Source organism: Lampetra planeri, chromosome 5 (genome assembly GCF_965212315.1).
Source record: "Lampetra planeri chromosome 5, kcLamPlan1.2.h2, whole genome shotgun sequence".
Lineage (NCBI taxonomy): Eukaryota > Metazoa > Chordata > Hyperoartia > Petromyzontiformes > Petromyzontidae > Lampetra > Lampetra planeri.
This window is the reverse complement of record NC_136111.1, coordinates 2,934,570-2,962,375: the sequence shown is the minus strand read 5'-3', so window position 1 is coordinate 2,962,375 and position 27,806 is coordinate 2,934,570. Positions and strand designations below refer to the sequence as shown.

The 27,806-nt window shown below is 49.5% G+C and overlaps 2 protein-coding genes and 1 long non-coding RNA gene across 3 annotated transcripts in view; 1 reads left to right on the top strand and 2 right to left on the bottom strand.

Annotated features, from left to right (window-relative positions):
* Window positions 1–368: 368 nt before the first annotated feature.
* LOC144719190 (uncharacterized) lies at window positions 369–1,900 on the bottom strand. The gene is made up of 3 exons (XR_013585553.1): window positions 1,792–1,900; window positions 1,006–1,052; window positions 369–431 (listed from the first exon to the last, which is right to left on the bottom strand). It is a non-coding gene; the product is annotated as an uncharacterized LOC144719190 (long non-coding RNA).
* A 3,437-nt stretch (window positions 1,901–5,337) lies between these two features.
* Window positions 5,338–11,504, bottom strand: LOC144718663 (uncharacterized). The gene is made up of 5 exons (XM_078594089.1): window positions 11,226–11,504; window positions 9,007–9,236; window positions 8,113–8,211; window positions 7,501–7,572; window positions 5,338–7,272 (listed from the first exon to the last, which is right to left on the bottom strand). Exons 2-5 carry the CDS (start codon window positions 9,217–9,219, stop codon window positions 7,165–7,167), a joined length of 492 nt encoding a protein of 163 aa, XP_078450215.1. The 5' UTR covers window positions 9,220–9,236; window positions 11,226–11,504; the 3' UTR covers window positions 5,338–7,164.
* A 5,332-nt stretch (window positions 11,505–16,836) lies between these two features.
* Window positions 16,837–27,806, top strand: part of LOC144718558 (DENN domain-containing protein 2B-like) — a 48,054-nt gene continuing 37,084 nt past the window's right edge. The window contains exon 1 of the mRNA XM_078593928.1: window positions 16,837–17,164. The gene's annotated coding sequence lies outside the window, so the exon portion shown is untranslated. The remainder of the gene's footprint in view (window positions 17,165–27,806) is intronic.

Below are 27,806 nucleotides of genomic sequence, written 5' to 3'. Positions count from 1 at the left end.
TGTACTACAACAAACAAACATGTCAATTCAATTCAAAGACCGTGATGCCTCCTTGAACAGCGAAGCCAACATCCCATTTACACCCCAGCTGCTCTGTGGCTGCTGCCTGATCTGGAGGACAGTGCCCCTCTGCAGGTAGGAATCAGGATTAAGTTTGGGTTGACAAAAATATAAACCAAATGAGACAATATTGGTGTGTAGTTACAGGCTGGTCTGCAACAAGCCCAGGGGAAATCCTATCGTGGATAAGAGACGTGTGTGTATGTGTGCCATGAGGTGCTCGCTAACAGCACTTGCCCCTACAGTCTGTTAAGGCTATACGGGGGATCTTTGTATTTGTCTTTGCCATGAGAGCTTGAGAATGCTTACCGGTTCCTCGTTCAGTGAGCCTGCATAGTTACCGAAGAGGTCCACAGCATCCCCGCCTATATCTGAAGGGGAGGACAGGTGCCAAAATACGACGGTAACTGTGTCACTTTTGGGGGAAAGTGTCACGTGAGCGCCTAGTATGGTCTACGTGGCCCGCAACCGAGAACATTCATCAGCCCTTGTGTTCCGAGCACACGAGTTGACACACAAAGCGCACCATGTTAGGGTGGGTAGACCAATGGGAAAACTGGCTCTGCGTACAGAGTCCAGCTTTGATCAAGAAATTGGCCTTTTGCGCAAATGGTTTCTGGCAGCATTGCAAAAGCAAGCAAATGCTTGGAGGCCGATGGGCCAAACTGCCCGCGGCCGGTTCAGACATCACTCGCCACCGATGTTCGTCATGGCCAGAAATTAAACTCAGGCTACCGGGTCCATAGTGCAGCGCTCGAAAGAATGTGCCACTGCTCCACCACCCGAGTAATCATTGGTAAGCCTGAAAGTTGCACCCGAAACATATTTTTAAATATAAAAAAAAACTTTTATTTTGATATTGTATCTTTCCCATTCACAGTATCACTTATCGACACTCAGCTGTATGCATCACACATGGATGTATAACAACTTGACAATGCTTACACTTGCATGCCATGGCCACTGTGATGTCTACATTGATGAGCAGTGACCTGGGAACACACGCACATCAACGCACATCAACGCACACGTAGATATTTTCTGTCCTCTAGTATTGAAGTCGAAGGGGGTGGTGTGGCCAAACAACCAATGTATAGCTTTAGTTAAAGTTCATTTTGTTGTACCAGAGTGAGACCTCAAGAGACCAGGGTAGTCTCATTGTGCAATAGTGACCTGGGGAATTCGTTTGCCGATAGGGGGCAATGATTGCTCTGTACAATCCAGATTTAGGAATTTGCAGGTAATATTCGAACATGGCAAATGTCGGCCCTGACGTCGCCACACCCTGGCCTTCCTCCTGCGATGGACTTAGACAGGTTCTGGCACCGTCGGCCACTGACGTGAATGGAGTTTAGCAAAGTGCAGTCAGCGCCGAGTCACCGTCCACCACGCAAGTAACATCGCCGCCATCCGAATCGTAATATTCCATCAGCGGCGCAATCACGGTCACTATTTACCACAGCAGAACAAATCAAAAGCAACTTCAGTAGAACGATCAAACACGGCTATCATCACCAGCTTCTTCAGCCTGTCATGCAGCACCACCATCGGAAGCATCCCCATCGATCTCCATCACCAGCTCTACCACAACACGTATTACATCTCTCGTGTGTATGTGTGTCTCTCTCTCTCTGCTCCGACACCTTTCACTCTCCGTGCCACACACACAAACACAAAAGAGATCGTCCCATTCTCTTTCTCTCCGTATGGGAATGAGGGTGTCGAACTCACGCGTTGTGCTCGTGGTCTGGCCTGAATGAGTAGCGCATGTGTGTGGAGCGGAACTCCCGAAACTCGGACAGCAGCAGCAGGGAGATGAAGGCGATGCTCCAGAGTGTGGCTGTACCGGGGAGGTGAGGGAGAAAGCCAAGGAGGTGGCAGCCCGCGAGTCGGTGTCATCTCGGAGCGGCGTTCGGGTTAACCATCAAACAAAAACGGCCACTGCATCGCGCGCTTTCAGGTGCGTTTCTGCGGCCGTCTGGAACGATCTTCCAGCACAGGGCTCCCCACATGTTTTTAGCACCGCACATTCTCTATTTTGAAGTTCAGGCTTTAAAATGTCCCACGTTCTGCTTCAGGATGTTGACTGGCCATCGAACAAAGACGGTCGCTGCTTTCAGGTGCGGTTCTGTGGCCGTCTGGAACGCTCTCCTTTCGATATTAGGAAGCCACTGGAGCTATGCACTTTTAAACGTAGATTTAAAACTAATTTCTTTAGAACTCATCTGTTGACAAAGGAATTTGCATATCAACAGATGATATACAAATTCCTTTGTCAAGGCGCCCTTCCTCCTCTAACCCAGCTTAAATATACGCTGCCAAGCTTGGTGGTGTTCATTCAGACGCTGTCTTTCCGACAGACCTGTTCTTCACCTGAGGACGGCTGCTTGCGTTGTGGCCGAAACGTCGTGAGAATTGTATTTTATTATGTTTTATTAATATTTATTATTTCCCTTCTACGTGACTTTACCGAAAGAACCAAGAAGAGTCTGTTAAGGCTTCGACACGGGGGGTGGGGACCTTTAAATTGTTTCGCGTGAGACGTGAACGTGAGAGAGTGTGGGCAGTACCGGCTGCCCCCAGGGCAGATGTCTCGCGGAGGCCCTCGGGCAGCTTGGGGAAGGCATCCAACTCCTGCAGGGCGGGCGGGCAGGAAAGGAGATCACCATCGCATTTGTACGGGACGCTTTTTTTGTCAGTATCAAAAAAGAACAATAGGTTTAAAGGGGCCGTCCATAAATGACGTCACGCGATTTTTGGGCGATTATTGACCCCCCCCCCTCGTCACACGGAGTCACAAAAAGTCAGACCCACCCCACTCAAATATGACGTCACAAAGCCCTGCCCCCTCCCCCCCCCAAATAAAACATGCTTCAAATCGCTTTAAACTATTGTCATTGTAGTGCGTATTTAATGTGGCGCTGCACTCTGATGTTGTAGGAGAAAACATTTATTAAAAAGTATATTTCATTAAGTAGAACGTGTTGTCTATATTTATTTAAAGTTGCGCATTTTGATGTGACGTCACATTTCTCACCCCCCCCTCGTCACACATCGTCCCAAATGTCTGACCCCCCCCTATGTGCGTGACGTCATTTATGGACGGCCCCTAAGCCAATCAGTTTCAGAGACAATGCCAACATTATCACGGCTTGTTTATTCGCATGTTTTGCCACAAGTACGTGTGGTTAATGCAGACTTGATGCCTCGCCAAAGGTTTATATTTGTTGTTTATACATCTTAATACCTATCTTATTTCCAGAAAGGGCAAACCCTTCATAATAGAGGGGTTTTGGGTTAGATCGCGTAAACATAAATGTGTCCTTAAACCCGCCGACACCGCCAATTAGTAAGGTTTGTCGCGTAAACAGAACATGCCAATTCGTTACTATTATAACACAACCCACACCATTTACAATACGAGTACGACATTTCGTCAGTAATTACGAGCATCATCAGGCGACAGCCAGAATTAACCTATTGTTACATCGTATTCATTACCGCCACAAATACCGCAATACTTACAGTACCTCAATTTTCCCAAACAACATTAGCAGCAGCTGCACAACCACTAAAAATCTGTCCAAAGAACCAACGTCAGAATGGCCATCAACAAGAGTGGAAGACTTTGGCTTTAGTTACAGAGCCATTGAGTTTAACATCATCACCACAAATTATAAATTTATCAGAAACATACACGAAGAGGCTCAAGAGTGTGGATGAGAGTTATTAACCCCAGGGTCTGACCCAGGCTTACCAAACCAGTAGGAATGGTCATGTGCGCCTTTGTCGTGTTGTCTCAGCACATCATCCTTTGGGGGGTAGATAAAACACTCAACTACTTTTGTTGTTTAATGTATACCAGTGGTCAACCTAGCTGGACCCCGTCATGGGAACGTAGAACTTCAACTGCTGGCTGGAGATCACGCAGAGCAAGGGAGATATTGTGACTTTGATTCGGTTCGCATTCAGATGTTTGACACTTACAAATCGTGTTGTACTCTCCTAGATACTGGAGAAGTTGTCTGTACTCTGCTGTACTTGGAAAGGTTGCGTGCATTTTGTTGGTGAGGGAATCACTTTGCTAATATGATCAAAGTTTCGCATCCTGACTTTGAAAGTATTCTTTTGCAGTGATTACTGTATGTTGAACTTCTTTTGCACCGTACATAGCCAACGTAGCCAACCGTGCTAATCGGGTAAATGACAGCTAAACACAAACAGCAGTTCTAAAGAATGAGTTTTCAATCTACATTTAAAAGCGCATAGCTGCTGTGGCGTCATATTGGTTTCACGCTCGATATGCTATAACCTGTTTTGGCAAACACACCGTATCGGATGATGGGTTATTTTACCATACTTCACCACGCTGGTCAGTCCGGGCTGGTGAAGGTGGGTGGAGGTAGGAGGACGAGGCCTAGGACCCGGTTGAGATATCGCTCATCACCAGGCCCGAATATACCACGGAATAGCTTCCACCGACAGCCCCGGCTGAAACGAGTCCCCGCTCACCACCGATGGAATTCGTGACCGGGAATTGAACTCAAATGGGCGAGTTCACGGCGCAGTGCGCTCACCGTCACGCCATCGACCTCGTGTCGCGCTACGTTAGGTGACACCTGACACCTTTAGAACACCTGTCCCTTACCTGACCCCCAACCATCCCTCCCCATCAACACCAGCCCTCAACCCCGGTCTCACCTTGATGAGATGAAATCTCCGGCTCGGAATCGCACCGAGTAGCCTTCTCCGGCGCATGATGGATAACGTCGCGACAATGGAGTGATGTGTCCGGGATGACGACCCCCATCCTCTCCCGTCGTCTCCTCTCACACCCCCCCCCCACCCAATTCCCGGATCCACGATGAAAGGCCACGTGGCACCCGCGCTCTCTCAAGTGCCTTCACCGAGACCGAGTCTCCACGAATGGCCCAGGACGTGGTGGGAAATGCCACATTCCTATATCGGGAGAAGATATCTCCACAGGACATTCATGTTGACTTACCACAATGTGGTACTCATTTTTTTTTATCAACCCCCGATTGCGAGTAGAGCACCCTGCCACAGCTCAGCCGAGTTAAGATAAATACCCTTTAGAACCTATAAAAAATTTCGATTTAAAGCTTTCGTGACTGCAGGGATTCATCTTCTTGGTTCTTTCGGTAAAGTCACGTAAAATGGAAATAATAAAGTAATGAAAATAAAACATAAGTATTTTTATTATTTCCATAAGAAATTATTTCATATATTGGTTGAAATTATTCAGTGTAAATTGCACGAGATCCATATACGTTTATTAAACATCAATAAAAGCACAGCAGCTTATCATCTGGCAGTGAAGGTTTTTGGCATTAGTGGAAATTCCGAGCAACATACCTGGGGGGCTCCAGTTGGTAGGATTAAGGTTGGTAAAATCATGGAAACATTTTTTTGGAAAGTGTTAAATCCTGAGGTTAAAAAAAAAACCATCCTTATAAACAAATTCTATAATTTCAAGCAGGGTTAAGAAAATCGTTGCCAGGAGCGAGATGGAATAATTTTAGTTTTAACTGGCATTGTAAGGCAAAAAGCTAAACTAGAAATGAAAATTTGCATTAAAATGTCAATATGGACAGATGGTTTAGCAATGTCCAAAAGGTCGTGTAATTTTCGGGAGTTTTTTGACAAAAATAATGCAGAACTCTAATCGTCAACACACCTATTGATATCAACAGAGAAACGCGTGCCTTGCAAAAGTTGTGCACAACAAACCCCCCCTCCAGCTGAGCACCATGTGGTTATGCCTTACTTAAGAAAAAAACTATGCAACGAGCAAACTTAACAATAACGAGCAATTAAAGTTTGGTAATAATAGGTAAACAACGGTTTTTACAATGTCATGGTTTTGTTTAAATTCACGCAAATAATTATCCTTCGGCGTATCCGTTTCGTAACCTCCCTGCCGTGCATTAAGAAGCAGAGGCCGATTCGAGCCAGCGAACTCTGGACCCGCCACCCCCCTCCGAGGGCTGCATGGAGGAACACGGCGACTTGGCATGGAAATTGCAACCCTCTTTTTAAAATACAAGTGCAAAAACACGCTGGCACACACAACAACCAGTGCCATCATGATCATGTCGGGGGCAACTGTGAGGGCCGGTTGACACGATTCAACTTCGTATAATAGCGGCAAAAGCGATGGCTATCGTTTATAAAACGCATACGCATATCCGGTTGTAACAGATGTCTGATGCGTTTAGGTTGTCATTTCCTCCGCACATCCGATCAGCACGGTTGGCTACGTACGGTGTGAAAGAAGTTCAACGTACGTTATATAATGGCAAAAAATGTGAAGTTTGCTACAAGTCTTGTCGAGTATATCCTGGTAACAATAGCAATGTCTGAATATTTTAAAATCTTGGCCTACGTTTTGAATTCTGGGGGTTTTGAAGAGGGCCACGATTCCAAATATGACATCGGAATATGGCTTTAAAAACATGGCCTTAAAGCCAAACGAAAGCAGGTGAAGCTTGCTGCTGGTTACTAAGCATATACAACATCATACTGAAGACATTTACAGTCGCTGCTTAACAGCTTTGCAGGCACAATCGGCCCATCCGCTGTGCTGTGCGCCTATCTGTGCTTCATTCATATTGCTAACCTGCTGCACACAGCTTCATGTCACAAAGCTGTCGGGGAGGAAACCACGTGACGGTTCAGTAGATATACAGTGCAGGCCTTCAAACTGTCATTGCACGGTCGTGCGGCATACTAAGAATGAGGCGGAAATAACTAATGGCACATGCAATAAACATAAAACATTATTTCAAAACAAGTTTGATTTTCACCAAAGTGCTCTATATTATATGGTTCTGAGTTTGATTGCATTTTAAAATATTTGTTTTTAAAAGTTTGATTGGCTAGCCCATGAGTTTCCTGTGAACGGCGCTCACTTTTGCCAATGCATCATCAGCATCTCGCACCGCTGGTGCAGTGACAGGAGCGAACGCTGATTTGACTTAAAACACTGCAAAGGAAAGTGCGTGCAGTCCAGTGGACCAAGACACTCTTGCGTGGTTAGGTGTGAGTAAGGCTGTGTCTCCCAGGCTGACGGTGAAGACAATGTCAGTGGCCACTTCTGGGAGGAGGTCCTTGCACATGTCCATGAGCCTGGCCCCTGGGTCTCTCATCTGGATGCAGCTGGTGTCCAGCACAGAGCTCCCAAGGATCCTGCTTGACAAGTGAACAAGTGACGACAAGGAGGTCATTGATATCGAGTCATTGTCAACCACACACGTGTTAGCGGGTAAGTCTGTCGGCGTGTGTATTTGTGCACAGGCATTTACAGGCAGGTGCAGCCAACTATTGTATGCATGTTGAACGTTTTCGCACCGTGAGTAGCCAACCGTGCTAATCGGAGCACAACAAACTATTTTAAAAGTGTGTTACAGGCATTCTCACCACGGACGGCTCCATGCCGTGGTATCGTGCCATGTGCTCGGCATCGCGAGCGTCGGACGTCTCGCACGCGCGCTGTCATGAGAGCGGAGACACCGAGAGCATGGACGGAAGACAAGAAGGGGCAGATTGTTAAGATTCAACAGCAGATCATGAAAACGGGACGACGTTGGTAGCGGTGGAGAAACAATAGGAAAGATTCCTGCTCAACTTAAGAATAAAAATAAGTCGAGGCATATTGAGAAAATAAAGGTGAATAACGTTTTAAATAACCAGTGAGTGTTTACCTCTACATAAATATGAATCCAGTTTCCTTTTTTTAACATCTCCACAACATGATACACATAAATGCAGAAATTTTTGTGGGATAAAAATATGATTGCATTTCCATAACGACCACGTGACCTTATTCAGCCAATCAGTGCTTGATACGTATGCAGCAACAACAACACAACAGAACTTCAAAGATCCGCGGTGATTTGGAGGGAGGGTTTTCGCCTAGTCTGTAATCTGCAACACACCGTATTCGTGGCTAATACGTAAAATAAAAAAAACCATGAGAAATAATTGCCAGTGGTCGTGGAAGCGCAGCACTAGGCAAATGCGGGAAGTCACCTCGCAGAGCCAGGAGGCGCGGGCCAGGACGTCTGCCAGCGACGAGAACACGGAGTCCAGCTCCTCAGATGCACCACCTCCACAATGCCGGAGTGGACCCTGTCCGAGCACAAAAGGTAAAGATCCCCCCACGTGTAGCCTTAACAGACTGTTGTGGCAAGTGCTGTTAGCGATCAGCACATATGAAGGCCGGCAACAGTACACGAGGGGTTCGATGTTTACAGACCGCACCAGGTACTCATTTGAGGCTGAGTCGACCTAGGGGAGGTCCAGGACCAGTTCAGATAATCGCCACCGGTGTTGGCCGTGAGTGGGAATCCAACTCAGGTCGCCGGCTTCGTAGCGGACTGAGCTAACCGCTACACTACCGCACGCACGCACACACACGCATTGAACAGAAGCAGTACAATGTTACAAAGGTCTTGCTGCCATCTGCCACTTATTGGCCTAAGCAGAGAAGCATTCATGAGTTGACTCTTTTTATGGAAGTTTTGGGGATTGGGATATTGGGCCAACTCCATTTGTAACAATTTTTTTTACATATCGAAGGAGACAGCAATTATTACAGAGAGGCTGTGCGTATGAGGCGATAACATTCAAAGGATCGCGCAGATGGGTTCAAGCGCCCATTTTGGGTGTGTTAATCTCTACATACCTATAAGTGAGAGTGCGTGTTTTGCCTGTCCAAAGATAACATGAGTGGTAACATCTGAATTGGTCCCCGGCTCCCCTTCACCAAATGGTACCAACACCAGCGTGGTAAACCTGGTCAAACAACAACGCCAATGACTGGCACGGAGCGGGGAGGCCTTCATCTAGCAGGGATTGACGGGTCGTGAATAAACAAGACACAATACAAACACACGCCGTGCTGTGGGAGGAGAGCTCCATTACCTGCGGGGTGACGGGACGCTGCTGCTGCTGCCGCAAGGGTCCCCTGGCGGGCTGCGGAGGTGTCCGGGAGGGATGCCGGTGGGGGGCTCGGCTGGGATGTCTTGTAGAGGGGGGCCAGCCGGGGCGCGGGCGGCCCACCCTTTCCAGGAGGCGGCGGCCCTGCTCAGCCGAGCGGCAGAGGGTACAGACGGGCGGCTCCCACTCAGCCTCCATGCGGTCTGCTGCTGCTGCTGCAAACAGAGACAAAGATCCCCCCCCCCCCATAGTCTTAACAGAATGTTGGGGAAAGTGCTGTGAGCGAGCACCTATGAAGGCCGGCACGGCACATGAGGGGGTGGGTGGCCGGTACCACGCCCGGCCGCCTTTGTCTCCCCATTGGCGATGTTTCCACATCGCACCAGGTACTCATTTTAGGCGGAGTCGATCTAGGGGATGCCCAGGACCAGTTCAGATAATCGTCACTGGTGTTGGCCGTGAGCAGGAATCGAAAACGCTCACCTGCCCGCAGCTTCCCTCACGGGCAGGACAAACACCCAGGGCTTAGCGGGTCCGACAGCACAGACAACAAAAACAAACGCCATGGTGGAAGTGTTCATGGTAAACGTCAGTGCCCATTTTAGTGTTCAAGGAGAGGCGTTTGAGGGGCAGCAGTAGAGTCTGTGATGCTGGAAGGTCTCGGAAAATTGGGACTTTTAACAAAGCAACTAGACGATAAATATCCGACATTGAATAAATCCGCGTGTGTGTGCAGATAACATTAGGAATATTAGGAATTCCAGGGGGGCAGCATCGGGGGAATGGACTTGGAAGGGCAGAACGTAGCCAGAGAGTGGTGCAGATGCAACCACGACGGAGGGAGGTTGTCACCGTGGGGCCACGGGTACGGAATGGGGGAAAGCGGCTCTGGTGCCGGCCACCGGCATCACCGCAGGAAGACCTCAATCCAGCACCTCCGATTAGCACGATTGCCTGCGTACGGTGTGAAAGAAGTTCTCAACACAAGAGTAACAGACACGTGGTGGAGTTCATAAGACGCGGCACTTGGCAGCTAAGATGCAGGGGCATCATTGGGTAGGGAGGTGTTGGTAGCTGCACGTGTGTGTACAGCACGTTGAACTTCTTTCGCACCATACGTAGCCAACCGTGCCAATCGGAGGCGCAGGGGAATGGGGGGCGGGCAAACAGCAACACTGAACACAAACTGCCGCGCCCGGCGATCGTGTTGCGGACCGCTCGAGTGTAGAGTTCACAGTCGGCATGTTGAGCTGTAACAACTTGAACTTTGACCCCAAGCTTCTTGTTGCCCGGTATCAATAAAGTTCCACAATTCTCATCTCTCTCTCTCGCTCACAGCGAGACAAAGGTCCCCCGTGTAGCCTTAATAGGGTACTGGGGCAAGTGCTGTTAGCGTGTAGCACCTATGAAGGCCGGCACGGTGGTACAGACACTACGCACGGCCGCCTTTGTCTCTCCCAGTGGCGACGTTTACTACACACCACCGGCACCAGGTACTCAGTTGAGGCTGAGTCGACATAGGGGAGGAGGCTCGGTTCAGATAATCGCCATCACGCTCCCCACTCACAAATACACACAACACACCACAAACACACACCACACACACCTACCGGATAGCGAGACGGCAAATACACAGGGGGGTATAAAAGTTCGTCTTCTAATAATCCGTGACCACGTGGAGAGCCGTGCCACGTGTTGGTGGTTACGGTCGTGCTGGAGGAGCGGTGGCGCAGTGGTTAGCGCTACGAACCCGGCCTCCCGAGTTCGATTCCCGCTCACGGACAACGATTATCTGAACCGGTCCTGGGCCTCCCCTATGTCCACTCGGTCTCAAATGAGTACCCGGTGCGGTGGTGTGGAGTAAACATCGCCACTGGGGAGACAAAGGCGGTCGGGCGTGTGCTGCTCGCTAACAGCACCTGGCCCCACACCAGTCTGTCTGTTGTGGGGTCGATCTTCGTCGTCTTCGTTACGTCACTTGGGTAGTCTGCTGGCGGCCTTGGCGAGGCGATCCCTTGGGACCCCTGTTCCAAGTGTGTGTGGGGTTGTGGTGGTGGCGATGTCTCCTCTTGCAGACCCTGGGAGGCTGATCTCAATGAGTGGGGGTTGTATGCTGTGTGTATGTGTGCTCGCTAACAGCACTTGCCCCTACAGTCTGTTAAGGCTATACGGGGGATCTTTGTCTTTGTGTGTAGGCCACCCACCTGGGATGAAGGCGAGACAGTGAGAGACACACCGGGCTACGGTGTGGAACTCAGGCGGGCGCGCGCGGCTCCGTCTCCACGGTGCCGCCGCTGTCGCCGCGACTTCCTCCTCCCTCTCCTCGTCCTCCTCCCTCTCCTCGTCCTCCTTCCTCTCCCTCCTCCTCCTCCACCCGCCCGGCGCTCGCGATGACGACGCCGCTTGCTGCCGTCGCCCTCCGCACAACGTTATCGACAGCCTCCCCCACGCCCCCTGCTGAACGTGCGTGATAACAAAGAGCTTTCTAGATCATCGGATTCCTCCTCCTCAAGTCTCAGTAACTATTCTCTGGCTCGCTTTCTTGCCCGTCCGTGTAGATTGCAGTACATCTGAAAAATTCTATAGAAAAAAATTTCAGCTCATGAATATTAAGTAGGTGGGGGGGGGGTGTCCCATGTGGAGGGGTGTGACATGTGCAGTGACGTCACCCGCTAATTGTTATTGTGGAGGGGTGTGACATGTGCAGTGACGTCACCCGCTAATTGTTATTGTGGAGGGGTGTGACATGTGGAGTGACGTCACCCGCTAATTGTTATTGTGGAGGGGTGTGACATGTGGAGTGACGTCACCCGCTAACTGTTATTGTGGAGGGGTGTGACATGTGGAGTGACGTCACCCGCTAATTGTTATTGTGGAGGGGTGTGACATGTGGAGTGACGTCACCCGCTCATGGTTATTGTGGAGGGGTGTGACATGTGGAGTGACGTCACCCGCTAATTGTTATTGTGGAGGGGTGCGACATGTGGAGTGACGTCACCCGCTCATGATTATTAATGAGGGGAGGGGTGCCTCTTTTGCAGTGACGTCACGCGGGGGGGGGCTCATGTAGAGTGACGTCACGCGCGGGACGGACAGACATTTGTCGGTGATTATAGTCGGAAATTCCGATGGCGATCACGCGATGGTCGAGTTTTACTTTTGCTCGAGGTTGTTTCTGGAATGCAGACCTTGATCAGTGCCCTACCTTATTACAGACAAATTCAGACCTCATTGGTCAACCTGTGCCCTTATACATCTCAACGTTCATCCTACAAAGTGCCATCACAAGGGAGAAACACAAACAAATAGACACAAAACATTGATTTTGCCCATATCGAAACGTCTGAACGCCATATGGACCTGAAAACTGAATTTACCTGTACAATAATGCGGGGTAAACCGTGATGGGATGACAGGTATGAGTTGACAGGTATGAGTTGACAGGTATGGGATGATAGGTATGGGTTCACAGGTATGGGTTGACAGGTATGGGTTGACAGGTATGAGTTGATAGGTATGGGTTGACGGGTATGAGTTGACGGGTATGAGTTGACAGGTATGAGTTGATAGGTATGGGTTGACGGGCATGAGTTGACAGGTATGAGTTCACAGGTATGGGTTGACAGGTATGAGTTGGCAGGTATGGGTTGACAGGTATGAGTTTCCAGGATCTCAATGTATTTCCCCACCAAGAAATAAGGAGTTAAATCCCCTCCTAAATATCCCTGATCTGTTTCCACCAACCCATCAGCCACACGGCCTGACGGGAGTGCATTCATTCCAGCATCTCATCCATCGGGTGTGGAGGCGCAGTGACATTCTCATCGCTCCACGACGATTCCGTGTTTTTTGCCACGTGTCGTTGTCGTGGTCGTCGTCGTGCTAAAGAAGTTCCACGTACAAACATTCGGCCCGTTGTGTCCGCTGTTGTCGTTTGGTGCCCACAATGAGAGGGGGCGCCCGTGACGTGGAGGGAGTTCTCTTATCAACAAGAAACAAACCTCGATTTAAAGCTTTCGTGACTGCATTCAGACTCTGCCTTCTCGACAGACCTGTTCTCCACCTGAAGACGGCTGCTTGCGTTGTGGCCGAAACGTCGTGAGAATTATTTTATTATGTTTATTTTTATTATTTTCCTTCTACGTGACTTCACCGAAAGAACCAAGAAGAAACAAACCCCCTACAATCCACCCGCTAATTATTACAAAACCTACCACACCGCATACCAAAAGCCATTTTCGAGCCAGGGCTCGTTATGTTTGTTTAAGACTGCTATTAGTAGAATCAATAATAACAATGATATCTGATTAGCCAGCAGCAGCAGAGTTTGGTTAGCAAGCCTCACGAATGTATTGCTAATGAGTCCCGGAATGTGGAAACCAGCCCAGAGGTTGCGTGCGAGAACAAACCGTGCTGGCAAACATAAGACTACACAGCGTGTCTATATGCAGTACACAGCTAGTGGATTGTGAACTACGGCTACGATATATTTCGACGTGTTTATGTAATGAGTTGCGATGTCAATTAACCCAAAAAAACTCCATTACGGATAAGGAACGTAATTTCATGTGGCTGGCCACGTAGCTGTGCTTAATGACGTCACGCGCCCAACTGCTTTATGACGTCAGCCGCAGCTGTGCTTGATGACGTCACGCGAGGCTCTGCTTTATGACGTTGCCGTAGCTTTTGGTAATGGCTGTGGTTGATTACGCCACGCGAGGTCTGCGTAATGACGTCACGCGCTTTGATGGTTTATGACATCACGCGTAGCTTTTACTTCAGGGCCCCCTCCGGCAAAACCTGCACTTGATGACGCCACGCCGAGGCTCTGCTTGTTTGACGTCACGCTCTCCAAATGTTTTTGACGTTGCGCGCTGCACTTGTTTATGACGTCACGCGCCACCGTGCACGAGCGGCGGGCTTCCCTGCCTAAGATGGCGGCCGCAGTTGTGGTGGATCTAAATGCCAGACATGTAACGTTGATATATTTTAGACTTATCGACTTATTGTTAAAAACAAATTCAATACCGTACCGTCATTCGGTTGTCTACTTGAGCATTACAACATGCAATTCATGAAGCATTTGCTGATTAGGAACCAAAAACATAAAGGTTTTCGTCAATTAAAGCACTGCCATTTCAGGAAAACAATTTATATCTTAAAGTCCACACTGTTTTTTGACGAATTTGTTCGTATTTTGTTTGTGCTTGTGCACTACTTGCCGTGCATTGTCGCCAAGTAATTTGATAACTGATTGGTTATTACAGAAACACATCCACTCTCAATTCAATGACATCCCTTCCAAAGCCCCTTGGCAGTAAACGCGTGTCCATGGTTAGATAATAGGGCCTTTATGCTGGCAGAAAGGGAATTCCTGCCATTCGTGGGGAAAATCCCAGAACTGCACTGAAATTTGTCTCTGATGCCTGTGTTCATCTTTCTGTCTCAGAATATCAAGCACGTCTGCAATCCATGTCACAGCATTCGCCATAGCCCTGTCCATACTCCATCCGAAACCCTCCATAACCCCTAAAGTTCACACACCTAACCCCTATTTTCTCCCTCCATTGACGCAGTTCATTACCCATCTACCCTCGATCAATCCCTTACCATTAATTTTCCCCATTCCTCCGCTGACCCCTAAAATCCTTGTTTCTTTCCCTGCCTAACCTCACCCGCCATACTCCCTGTTCTCTCGTCTCCCATTCCCCACACCTCCCCTCATGTTCAAGAGATCCTCTGTCGTAGGAGGTGCCTTACAGATACAATTACTCCTTGTGTGTGTGTTACTGTGTAGTCTCTTTGTCCGGGAAAAAAAAACCTCCACCACTAATTACTACAAAACCTACCGCACCACATGCCTTTAATTTGTAGAACCACATTCATGAACAATGCAGCCAAATAAAAAGCAAATGCATTCCAAGAGATATTGTGCATAACCCACAATGGCAGACGCATAAAACTAGTTGACAAAAGCCAACCTAAATATATCACGTTACCGGTAATGTGATAAACTAGTGTAAACTACTTGTACAATGCAACTTATCTTGAGGCCCTAAATATAAAGTGAATATGGAATCACTTCGAAGTGATCTGTGCAGCAGAATGTGTTCCAGCAAGCAAACTCTTGGCTCGTTTCGACACTCTGGGTCCCACCAGCAGAGACAGGCTTGCAAAACAAATACTGATAAATTAACAGATGTCACTGGCAAAAGACACAGGAGTACCTCATATAAAAGGGTGCCCTGGTGGCGAGATGTTAACCACCTCGCCTGGTATACAGGACGTCGTGGGTTCGATCCCGACCCTGACGCCTGCTGCATATTTGGAGTTTGCGTGTCTCTCTCCCCGTGGTCGCGTGGCTTTTTCTCCATGCCCTCCGGGTTTTCCCTCCAAATTTAGCTGCTATAAATGTCCACATGACAATAAGCCACTTCGCTGAGCAATCATTTGTGGCCAGGTCGCTTCTGAAAAAGAGCTATATAGCTCATTGAGGCTTACCTGGTGAAATAAAATAACAGTTTAATAATTGGATGTAACAAAGATGGGATTTAGCACTCATTGATGGGAAACAAACCGCTACCGGAACAAAACTGAAGAGGGCGTTTGCTCGTCAACGGCTGTGGTTCCTTCTCCCATTCGCCCTCTGCTCCAGATCACTCCCCCGTCTCACCACCACCACCACCAACATCCATCCCCCAACATCCCCACCCCGAAGCAACCTCCAAAACACCCCAGCACACCACCCCTCCCCCACCACCAGCTCGTCCCACTTACAGTGATGTAACCGTGGATCCTCAGGCACTCTTTCTCCCTGCATAGGAAGTCTCTCGCACACACATGGCGATGGGGGAGGCGTGTTGAAGTGACAGCAACAGGGCAAACGTGTCGCGTAGCCCAGATGATGATTTCAATTCCCCAGGGGAATCTGGCTTGTTTTTTTATGTGGAGGGTGGGGAGATGTACATCGCCTCTCTTCTGATCTGTACAAACACTGCACCTTCTAAACCACCCACTCAGTCTTCCGAGGGGTGGGGGGGGGACCCCCAAACTCCTCAACTGCTGAAGCTGCTGCTGGGGTTGGGGTTGGTGATGATGATGATGTGGTAAATTATGTGGTAGATGGCTGACGATGGTAGGTGACTGATGGTGGTGGTGATGGTATATGATTCAAGATGTTGGTGGAACCGGTAGATGCCTGATTATGGTGGTTGATGATGATGTGGATGATGATGACGTTAAGAACATTACTGATGACGATGGGGATAGATGATTTGAGACAAGAGAGAGGATAGTCGAGATGACGGTGGAGCTGGTAGGTGATTCATGGTAGTAGATTATGTGATAGATGTCGATGTGGTAGATTAGTGATGATAGTGGTTGATGATGATGGTATCATTATGGTTGAAGATGGTACATGACTAAAAAACCTGATGATCAAGAAGACTTTCGAGCTGGTAGATGACTGATAATAATGTAGTTGGTAGATGATGGAAGGGGTGGATGATGACAATGATGTAATCGATGCTGCTGCTGCTGATGGTAGATGGCTGGGAAGTAGAGAGGAAGGTGGTCTGGTCGAGGTAGCTGAGCGGTGTGTGTGTGTTAGAGTGTGTCCTGACACTTGGTGATGCCGAGGAGCGTTCCTTTTGTCCGACGTGAGTGGGCGGGTCCTCTGGCGTAGGCGCAGCCTATGGCCGGGCGAGATGGAACTCTACAAAGTTTCCGCAGCATTCTGCTGCTCACTCACACAGAGCAGGAGGAGGAGGAGCAGGAGGGAAGAGACACAGCTGGGGGGAGAGAGAGAGGGGGGCTTCGGGAGAGACAACTTGGGAGAGACGGTGCAAAGCAACGGGGAGGAAGGCAGACAGAGAGAGAGAGGGTGGGTAGAGTTAAAAAAGAGGAATAGAATTGTGAGCGAGTTACAATACACGAGAAAGTTGGTGAGAGAGAGAGAGCGCCAGGAGGTGCTTGAGAGACAAAACTAGTAAACTCTACAACAAGGGTGGAGACAGGGAGAGAGAGAGAGGGGCGAGGGGAGACGGGGAGGGCCGTGTGTGCATGCGATGTGCATGACGGGCTGAAGGATCTTCCTCCTCCTCGCATCCTCACCGCTCATCCCACGGCGGCTCTCCGCAAAGAGGTGAGTGCAGTGCCGCGTTCCATCACAAGCGGAGTTCCAGAGACGTTTACGCGTGAACGCTGAGGTCAGCTTCGACTGAAAAGGGGCATGAGACGGACGCGTCTGTGGAGAGAGAGAGCAGCCCTAGCGCTGCTGAGTCTGGGTCACGTGGGACTCTGGGTCAAGTGAGGGTCTGGGTCACGTGGGACTCTGGGTCAAGTGGAACTCTGGGTCAAGTGGGACTCTGGGTCAAGTGAAGGTCTGGGTCAAGTGAGAGTCTGGGTCACGTGGGACTCTGGGTCAAGTGAGGGTCTGGGTCAAGTGGCACTCTGGGTCAAGTGAGGGTCTGGGTCAAGTGAGGGTCTGGGTCAAGTGGGACTCTGGGTCAAGTGAGGGTCTGGGTCAAGTGAGAGTCTGGGTCACGTGGGACTCTGGGTCAAGTGAGGGTCTGGGTCAAGTGGGACTCTGGGTCAAGTGAGGGTCTGGGTCAAGTGAGGGTCTGGGTCACGTGGGACTCTGGGTCAAGTGGAACTCTGGGTCAAGTGGGACTCTGGGTCAAGTGAGGGTCTGGGTCAAGTGAGGGTCTGGGTCACGTGGGACTCTGGGTCAATTGGGAGTCTGGGTCACGTGAGAGTCTGGGTCACGTGAGACTCTGGGTCACGTGGGAGTCTGGGTCACGTGGGACTCTGGGTCACGTGGGACTTTGGGTCAATTGGGAGTCTGGGTCAATTGGGACTCTGGGTCACGTGGGACTCTGGGTCACGTGGGACTCTGGGTCACGTGGGACTCTGGGTCAAGTGAGGGTCTGGGTCACGTGGGACTCTGGGTCAATTGGGAGTCTGGGTCAATTGGGACTCTGGGTCACGTGGGATTCTGGGTCACGTGGGACTCTGGGTCACGTGGGACTCTGGGTCAAGTGAGGGTCTGGGTCACGTGGGACTCTGGGTCACGTGGGATTCTGGGTCAATTGGGACTCTGGGTCACGTGGGACTCTAGGTCACGTGGGAGTCTGGGTCAATTGGGACTCTGGGTCACGTGGGACTCTGGGTCACGTGGGACTCTGGGTCAAGTGGGACTCTGGGTCACGTGGGAGTTTGGGTCACGTGGGACTCTGGGTCAATTGGGAGTCTGGGTCACGTGGGACGTGTACACGGTCGCCGAAGTTGGGCTCGAGCTGCTGTCATATATGTGATTGACATGGTGTCTACGTACGGTGCGAAAGAAGCTCAACATACATACGATAGAGCACCCAGCCCATACCTCACTGCACTTGGATTCGAATGCAATGTAATTGTGAAGCAGTCAGGGCGATGGCCTGATGACCCATCACTCACTGAGTCGCCTCCGTATCACTCTTCCATCGCTACTACCGCGGATTCCGTTCCTGTTAACTTCACTCATTGATTCCTCCACCCATTACTATGATCACTCGCACTGCTCGACTTTGGAATGTCTCTCCCCCCCCCCAAGCTTGTATAGCTCAAGTGAAAGAAACGTGTTAACTCTTACCTTTGCTCGTGCTGTGTGTTGCTTACCCGCTTGACGTTTCGGGCCCGTGCATAGCAACTGTGTTTGAGAAATAAAAATAACCCCCCCCACACTTGCCGTGATTTGCGGATCAAGGGAGAGTTGAAGCGACCAGTTGGGTATTTTGACACCTGGGTGGAGACATCATCTGGCCGGGGGAGCGGTGATTCGTCATCGTGTACCCGCCGGCCATCCGAGTACGAATCCCGTTCCCGGCTAACCACATCAGTGGTGAATGATATCTTGCACCGATCCCGGGAGTGGCCGGGCCTGGTGCTGGCCACCCACCCCCATCCGACTTCATAGGTGCTTGCTAACAGCACTTGCCCCAGCAGTCTGTTAAGGCTAGACGGGAGACTTTTGTTAAGGGTATAGGCGATGCACAAAAATGCTACAGCCAGCAGCTACGTGAAATCCTTCATTCTATTTGTATTTCAAACCAGGTTAGGATATTTACTATTAAAGTATTGTGGAGTCATTTCTAATTGCAATGCGGTGATTTGTTGTTACTGACAAGTGGCGGAGCCTGCGCGTTCGCAAATAAAGCAAAAGCACGTGGCCCCGAATAGCTCAAGGGGTCTCGAATTCATAAAAAAAAGATTCGGGATACATCAAATTAAAATCCTCATAAACAGTCAATGATTAATATAAACAAACACAACATTCCAACTCACTACATCTCTATTTTTGTCTAAATTTCTCTTATCTCACTAAATCTCTGACTCTTCTCTATACTGTATCTCTTATGTCATCTCACTAGGATTTTACATAATTAAATGCCCTCCCTTCCGCCCTCACCCAAAACTAATTTAACGTCTGCTTCGGACCCCCAATTGGACAGCACCACCACTGTTACCACCACTGTTGTCGGCAGAATAAAAATAATTATTTCGGAGTATGTGGTGTGATGTGGATCACTAATAGTTCTCATTGGGGTGAGTTTCAAAAACATAGCCAGGGTCTTTAAAATCAATGTTGATTTAAAAAAACACTCCAGCACATTGATTACAACGCTATGTGAGCGTATGGATTGCCAGCGGCAATTGGACCGTGAAACCCGATTATGAATTACAACCCAAAGAATCATTTACGTATCCTTGGGATCGACTATAGTAACCACGACTGATGCGTACATGTACAGCCCTTTAGTGAGTCAACTGCTGGATGAGTGCTTCTCCATGCCGCGTGGGTCGTGGGGATTATGCGACCATACTTCACCACGCTGGTCAGTGTGGGTTGGAGGTGGAGAGGCTAAGACGCTTGGGCATAGAACAACACGACAATACGTCATGGATTTTTCTGTACTACCCTCTGCTGCCCACTACATAGCCCTATAGCTGCCTATGACAACCTGTGTGTACATGGTGGTCAACCATCCAAGTACATTGCAGGTTGAACTTGGAAAGTACATCAGAGTTCTGATGAGATGGGACAAATTCAGGCGATTTTGAAAAGAGTGGTCCAGCAAGATTCATGATGTGAGAATCACCTCCTGATTGGTATCACCAGGAGGAATGAGATGTATGAACGTGGGTTCAAATATTGAACCCACTTAGTGTAGAACTCATATGCGGTGATGTTTCCTTATATTTAAATAAGGAAAACAAAACTGTTTACATATAATATCATCCTAAAGTTGACGCAGCCAACGATTAATTTATGCTGATGATATATTTTATATTTCTACTTAATCGATAAATGAGGTTGTAATTGGATTGAAAATTATCTTCCATAATTTTTGATTAATGCAGGAAAAACAACACGTAAGTCCTTTGAGCCCCAAATCGTTCTTGCAAACGTGTCTTTGCGCATTTTCATTAGGGACGTTATTTAACTTTACTGCTGAAAATATTGAGTCAGTATCTGGGTATTTGGCCGCATTCTCTTCTACATGTTGGCACACCAATATAAACAACAACCTTGTAAAGAAATTAAAGACCGAGTTTTTATTTTTATGAATAGCACATATTCATACTGTTATACGATCAAAAATACCGAATCACCATCATCATCCATGAACAATCCACTGCTGGATGAAGGCCTACGACATTAGGTGGTACCAATGTCTGCTCTGGCCCATGCACTGTAAGAGGCAGTTTCCGTGTGTGCTGTGACCACACGCTTCGCAAAGTCACGTCTCATGAGCTCTCTCAGTTATAGCGAAAATACCGGCAGTGGGGGCATCTTCTAGATCAGTGGTTCACAACCTGCGGTCACTGGACCGCCGGTGGTCTGTGGAGATGTTGCGCATCATGATTTTTCTTCCACTGACAGTGGCCCGTGTATCAAGAAATGTTGGGAACCACTGGTAAAGTTTACGGTCTAAATATTGTGACTCGCAACAGAAGTGGGTCAGGCTGTTGAAGCATTAAACTGAAATAGAGATTGTTCAACGTTATGCTTTTTGGGACTTTGTATACACTTTTTTTTGTCCAGTTGATGCTTCAGAATTATCTAGTGATTTGTTTTGCTAGGTGTGTGTGTAAGCGTTACTTAACTCGGTCTTCGCCGATGTCGGGTACTCGATAGGACAAAAAAAAAACAATTTCCAGGAAGAGATATTCTCAGGAAGTGCTCCGAACCAAGTACATCGCTCCTGCCAAAAAAAGTACTGGAACGTGGTCCAGGCCCTTTCTGGCTCCATCGCACCGCTGGGGCACGGTGATGTCATCACCACCACCACCACCAGAACGACGCTGGGGAAACGCGCACCACCCCCTCGTTGCCGCTCGAGTTGAGGCTGATGGTGATGAGGCTTTCAAAATAAATTCGGCGTTAAGTCGGTGCCAACTTTTTGAGTACTCTTTCGTGAGTCGTTGCGACCACCCATCAGAAGCGAAGTGTCATTAACTTTCTCTGGTCGTATTTATTTATATAATCGAATCGTTTTTCTGCCGTCTTGAGAGCAGCCCGCTAATGAAATAAAACAGCGGTCGGATATGCAACGGAGACGATCCCTTCTCCCATCGCAGCCATTCTGACGATCTGCTGCGCCGCAGTAATTTAGGTGGGACATTTGGAATCCTCGACTGCATTCGATAGCCAAGGCCTTTATTAACCCTTGCCAACTGCAACGTCTGCCTTGAAGCCAGATGTGACCAAGACTATGGTCTGATGGCTCATAGCTGGCTGCTTGGGGATCAACAACGGCTGATGACTCCTGGTAGGGCTTCAGATTCAGTGGCCGTGTGAATGATGGTTCGCCGGCCACGTAGCCAGCGGGCGAGGTGGCTGGGAAGTCGGGGGCCAGATGCTTCGGTTTGAACAACAACGCGCCTCAGTTGTCCAGGTGGCTTTCACGATGTGTGGGTAATACGCTCGGGAGCTGATGTTGAGGTGGCTTGCCCAGTGAAGTGGACACACTGCACAGATGTACCTGAGTGGCTTTATATCCACAGGTCGACGGGGGTGAGGTTTGTGAGTGAATGGCTGTGTAGCTTGTTTGTTTGTTTGGGTGACCCGCTAAGGTGGTGGCACCCCCACGTGGCTTTTTCGCTGGTGTATCAGTGCCTGTGGGCGAGTCAGCCGGGTGAACCACGCGCCTGGGTGTCTGGGTCGAGTGGCTGGGCCCTCTGGACGGACGCACCCGTGGTCGTTTGTTGTCACGAAGAGTGCACTTTTTAATGGAGTTAAAAAAACCCAAACCACCACCAAAAAACAAAGCGCACTGTACACAGGTCCCCAGATGGACGCCAGGCGCGCAAAGAATGTCGCGACACAGGCGGTGCGCGCGCGTGGAGGAGCTACCGTTACACACCGCGACAAAGACAAAGCTCCCCCGTGTAGCCTCGACACAGCCTGCCGGGGCAAGTGGCTGTTTGCGATGAAGGTCGGCACGGCACGGCACACACGGACGAAGGTTGGGTGGGTGGGTCAGCACCACGCGCCGGCCGCCTTTGTCTTTCCCCCGCCCGCCTCCCAACGGTGGCGATGTTTGCTACGCACCGCACCAGGTACTCATTTGAGGCTGAGTCAACCTAGGGGATGCCCATGACCGGTTGAGATAATCGTCACTGGGTGTTGGTGGCCGTGAACGGGAATCGAACTCGGGTGTCCGGGTACGTGGCGTAGCGTAGCGCTAACCGCTACACAACCACACACAGTAACTACAACAGCAGCCACCAATCGCCTTTAAGTGGCGGTGGCACCACCACGGCGCTTGTGCCAGGCTAGGTGCACCTTGAGGCCGTTTCGTGAGGCGTGTGGAAGGCTCTCTGCTGGCAGGAGGTTCACGGCACAGACCCAGTTTGCCGTGCGATGACTCACTCAGATGAGGCTGGAAAGATGCACGACCACCTGTGGCTCCCTACTGTGACAATTCGCTGCGTTTTATCCGTCCGTTGTTGTGAGCGTCGCTCTCCTCTGCCCTCCGCTATTGCTGGAGGGCGAATGCCTCCAATTGCCCAGTAGCAGCAGCAGCAGCAGCGTCCTTCACGACCATCCTGCTCCTCCACAGAGCCCGATCTTGACCACCACTGGTTGCCAGTTACCGGCAAGTCTTCTCAGTGTTGATGTGAAACTTTCGTGACTGCAGGAATCCATACTCTCTGGCTCTTTCGGTAAAGCCACGCGACTTTACCGAAAGAACCAAAGAGTAAGTCCCCACTCTTAGCTCCGCATCCTCCCGTGCCGCATCATCAGCTGACATCTCTCCTCCAGCCCGTGCCGAGCCCCGTGCCGAGTCCTCCTTCTGTCCGGCCCGAACAGCTGCTGCCCTGGGCACGCGGTGGCTCCGTGACGCAGCCAACCCAGCCTCCTCCTCGCCTGCCGGTGGAGCTCCCTGATGAGCAACACAAGGTATCCCATGTATACTTGAATCCTGCAAATCCTCGCACAAAACCTCGCACGTACGCACACGAGGCGTACGGAGACAACGCCACAATCGCAAACCCACGCGTACGAAGACAAATACCCACACCCCGTATAACCTGAACAGACTGTGGGGGCAAGTGCTGTTAGCGAGCACCTATAAAGGCCGGCACGGCACACGAGGAGGTAGGTGGCCAACACCACGCCCGGCCGCCTTTGTCTCCCCAGTGGCGATGTTTACGCACCGTACCAGGTACTCATTTGAGACTGAGTCGACCTAGGGGAGGCCCAGGACCGGTTCAGATAATCGTCATCGGTTGTTGGCCGTGAGCGGGAATCGAACTCGGGTCGCCGGGTTCGTAGCGCAGCGTAGCGCTAACCGCTGCACCACCGCTCCACACCGCACGCCCGCAAGCTCCCAAATTTACAACCCTCTCGCAATGCCGTCCACGCAAACCCGTACGCAAGATAACGTTGCACAATCACGGACACGCGAATCAACACAGTCGCATGCAAAAGCATCATCATCATCAGCAGCAACAACACCAGCTAGCTTACCCATCCATTGCTAAGTGGCGGGACTTCACTGCAGCGTTTGCGCCAGGCTGTGTAGAATGATGAAGCCCCGCTGATGAGGTTATGGGTTCGAGACGGGCAAGTCATGACGCTGTCTGCACGAAGCATCGGTTCCTCAATTAAAATCAGTTGTTCAGCTCGTGATAAGGATTATATGTGTGTGCCTGTGTACGAATTGGTTAACTTTGATTCGTATGCGTTGTATGTAATTGGTTCACGTGACGCTTACGATCAGTCACCGGAGGTACAAACAATGCCTCCGATGATTCAAGAATTGAAACAATTCTTCAGATTCAAGAATTGTTTCAATTCTAATCGCAACCCCGAAGTGTGACAATTACAGCAACTGAAAATTCTGCGGCAGTTCTCGATTGAATCTTTACAGCTCTACCCAACATCAGTTACACACAACAACAACAAAAACAACAACAAAATACCTTAACAACAGGCAGGGTTGAACACCGATGGTTTACGCGGCAGACATTCTACTCTGCTCTCTACCCTTGTGCCATGCCCGTTTGGCACCCTCTTTGTTGGCTGAACAGCAGCAGCAGCAGCTGCTGCTTTGGGCACGTTGTAGCCAGCACGACCTCGCGTGATGGAAGATTTCCCACTCGCTGTCGCAATATCCGTGAGCTCCTCGCACAGTCGAACGTGTATTCTTCACCCAGCCGTCTGGGCTATTTCAATCTGGCGCAGGTGTTCCTTTCAGGTTGAGCTGTGTCTTTCAAGCATGAAGAAGACGAGTGGACTCGATCGTGACGAGACAGAACTTGTTTTGTGTGTGTGAAGACGACGGGCCAGGCAACATTTCACACCAATGTTACGCAAGCAATGGCGTTAAAGGCTCATCCTCTTTGGAAGCCAGGACATCTGCCGACAGCTCAGAGCTGCCCATGAGCATAGTCCCCAGGTGTTGGAATTCGTTTTCCCTGTCAACAAGCCTCCCTCCCTGGATGCCTGCTGTGTCATTTGATACCCAAGTCAACATACAGCGTTCACGGCGCAGGCTTATCAAGGGCTTAAGCCTCGTCAACTTTATTTGTTCTATTCTCTCAGAGTGGAAAAAAAGTGCAATGGAAACGCTACATCGACTTCCACGGTTACTTCAGCAACGATGCAAAGTATTGTCTAACACCTGGGAGGTGTCATTGTGTTATCTGCTTATTAATATTGACAATAATTCACAGCCTTTGGTCAACTGACGGCTGGATGAAGGCCTCCTCACACTGTACGACATGGTGGGGGGGGGGGGGGTGTTTAACCATACTTCACCATCCTGCTTGGTACGGGTTGATAAACAGAGTGGGGGCCCAGGAACCAGTTCAGACTGCACTCTAAACTCAACTATTTTATATTTTATCAGGTAAGGTCCACTGAGCTACGTCGCTTCTTTTCAGAAGCGACCTGGCCACAAATGATTGCTCAACAAAGCGACGTATCACGTGGAAATATATAGGAGCCAAATACTCCAAACGTGTGATGTTGATTCTAAATGTGGAAGGAAAACTGGAGGACCCGGAGAAAACTCCACGCGACCACGGGGAGAACATGCAAAACTCCCAAGATACAACAGCGTCAGGGTCGGGATCGAACCCACGACCTCCTGTACACCAGACGAGGGGAGCTAACATCTCGCCACTGTGGCGCCCCTAGCCACTGATCTTATCCGTGACCAGTAATCAAAGCTCACAATGGTCCATCGTGATCGCTGTGTCACCGTTCCCACCTCAATCTCTACATATCGCACCGCTTTAATAACATGCACAGCTTTCCATATAACACAGGCAGCCAGTTTTTCTTCATGGTAAAGTATTCAGCAATTGCATTTCCTTTACATATTTTTTCAACTGCATTTCCTTTTAATGATTCGTAACCAGCAGAACCCATTGAAGCTCTTTCTCGTTTCTTTGCTGCTGCATGCTTTTACATTCAGACATTATTGTAATCAATGTCTAGTAATAAATCATGGACTGCCCCCTCTGTTAATCCACTGCTGGATGAAGGCCTGCCCACCTCATGTCAGTGTTGTTTGGCCATAACTTCACCGTGCTGGTTCGTGCGAGTTGGTGAAGGGTGAATGGGCCCACGGCTAGGAATTGAACACAGGTCACCGGGTTCATAGCTAAGTGTGCTAACCGCGGCACCACAGCTCCCCCCTGTCCATGTGTGCCCCATTTAAATATTTTGAATGCCTACAAATGTTACACTCAATTTGTAATTGTTTTTCTTAAATATATTTCTATAGTTAGCGAGGGGGTTAGCTCATTTCATGAAAAGTTCCACATTGTGACATAAGTGTTGAGTATCAAATTAAATTAAGCGAACTTCCATAAATAATAAATAACTGCGGCGACTAGGATACGTACAATTCGAGAAGTCGTGGGCTGATCTTGACATCCTTAACAGCGTATGTGGGACAAACTTCTGTAATCTGTTGTAGAGTTTTTGCTAAATCCATGAAAAAAAAGTACAACTCTATCTTGTCACCCACCCCCACACCAGCGCCCCTTTACAGACAAAGCAAATGCAGAGACGCTTCTCCATATGGATGGAATGCGTCAAAAATGCACCACTCCGCGTACAAGTAAAGATTCTGTGCGCATGAGCTCTCGGTATGCAGCTGCTGGGGTGGATTATGTTGGAGGGAATGGGGGCAGACTCACCATGGCGACAGTCAGAGGTCAGGGGTCGCCCAGCTATGGGAGCTGTAGTCGTGAGGGTGGCTGGCGGTGGGGGTGTGCGCTGAGGTGGGGTGCTGTGCGCAGTGTCCGCACCGTGGCGTTGGAAGTGATACGGAGGGGAGCCTGATTGACCTTTTAAGCACATTTGGGGATTGACTGGCGAGCACCCACACACATTACTCAACTTCGGCGCTTTTGAAGCCTCCACGGTTCATATTCTCCCGTGAAGCAGGCTGCGTGTTTCAGAGCGGCGGACCTGTCAAGACGCACGCGCCTGAAGTGCGTCTCGCGTGTACGTATCAGATGGGGGAGCTCACTTAACGGGAAGCTTCCACATTGGGTGCGCCGATTGCAAGTCGTGCATTTCAACTGCGTGAAAAAAATGGGTGATTTTGACTCGGCGAACGTAGCGATTCCTCACAAAACAACATTCCCTTCCTGCTTTTCTCTCTCCACCCGCCCCCCTCCAAGCATAAACACAACACCGTCGTTGTTTAGCCCTCCCAGGAGATACTCTTAGTTCTTTCGGTAAAGTCACGTAGGTAAAAAATCAAATTAAAATTTATAAAAATTAAAAACAATAATTACATTTTTTACCTACGTGACTTTACCGAAAGAACTAAGAGTATGAATCCTTGCAGTCACGAAAGCTTCAAATCTAGAACTCCCAGGTGATCTCACGCTGCCACTGGTAGCCAATCTCACACTGCCCGCTTGACCCTCTCTGACAAGCGTCATCCCTCACCCGTCTTCTAACCAGAGAGAGAGAGGGGGCTCTGCACTGGGTCGGGTGGCACGCGTTTGACATGCCCGTTCGTTCACTCGCGTGCAAAATCAAACCTGTTGCGAACGGGGACAGCAAACCGCAACCGGTGAACGGTGAACTAGATGGCATCGTTCAGAAGAAGAGCATGCCGTTGTGTGTCAAAGTCACGTGCTTTAAAAAATAATAACTTCACTTTGAAAGTGAGCCGTGACTCATGAGATAAAATGTGTAAAGTCCGTCCTCACAGGGACAGAACTTGGAACTGCTCTTGGGGGGAAGGGGAATGCATTTTTTTAATATA

What these genes read in the sequence shown, in the direction of transcription:
- LOC144718663 (XM_078594089.1), bottom strand. Translation starts at nt 9,219, where the DNA reads ATGGAGGCTGAGTGGGAGCCGCCCGTCTGTACCCTCTGCCGCTCGGCT. An exon ending in AGCGTCCCGTCACCCCGCAG is followed by an intron (nt 8,212 to 9,006) that starts GTAATGGAGCTC and finishes GTGCTCGGACAG; the next exon opens with GGTCCACTCCGGCATTGTGG. An exon ending in GCGCCTCCTGGCTCTGCGAG is followed by an intron (nt 7,573 to 8,112) that starts GTGACTTCCCGC and finishes CTCTCATGACAG; the next exon opens with CGCGCGTGCGAGACGTCCGA.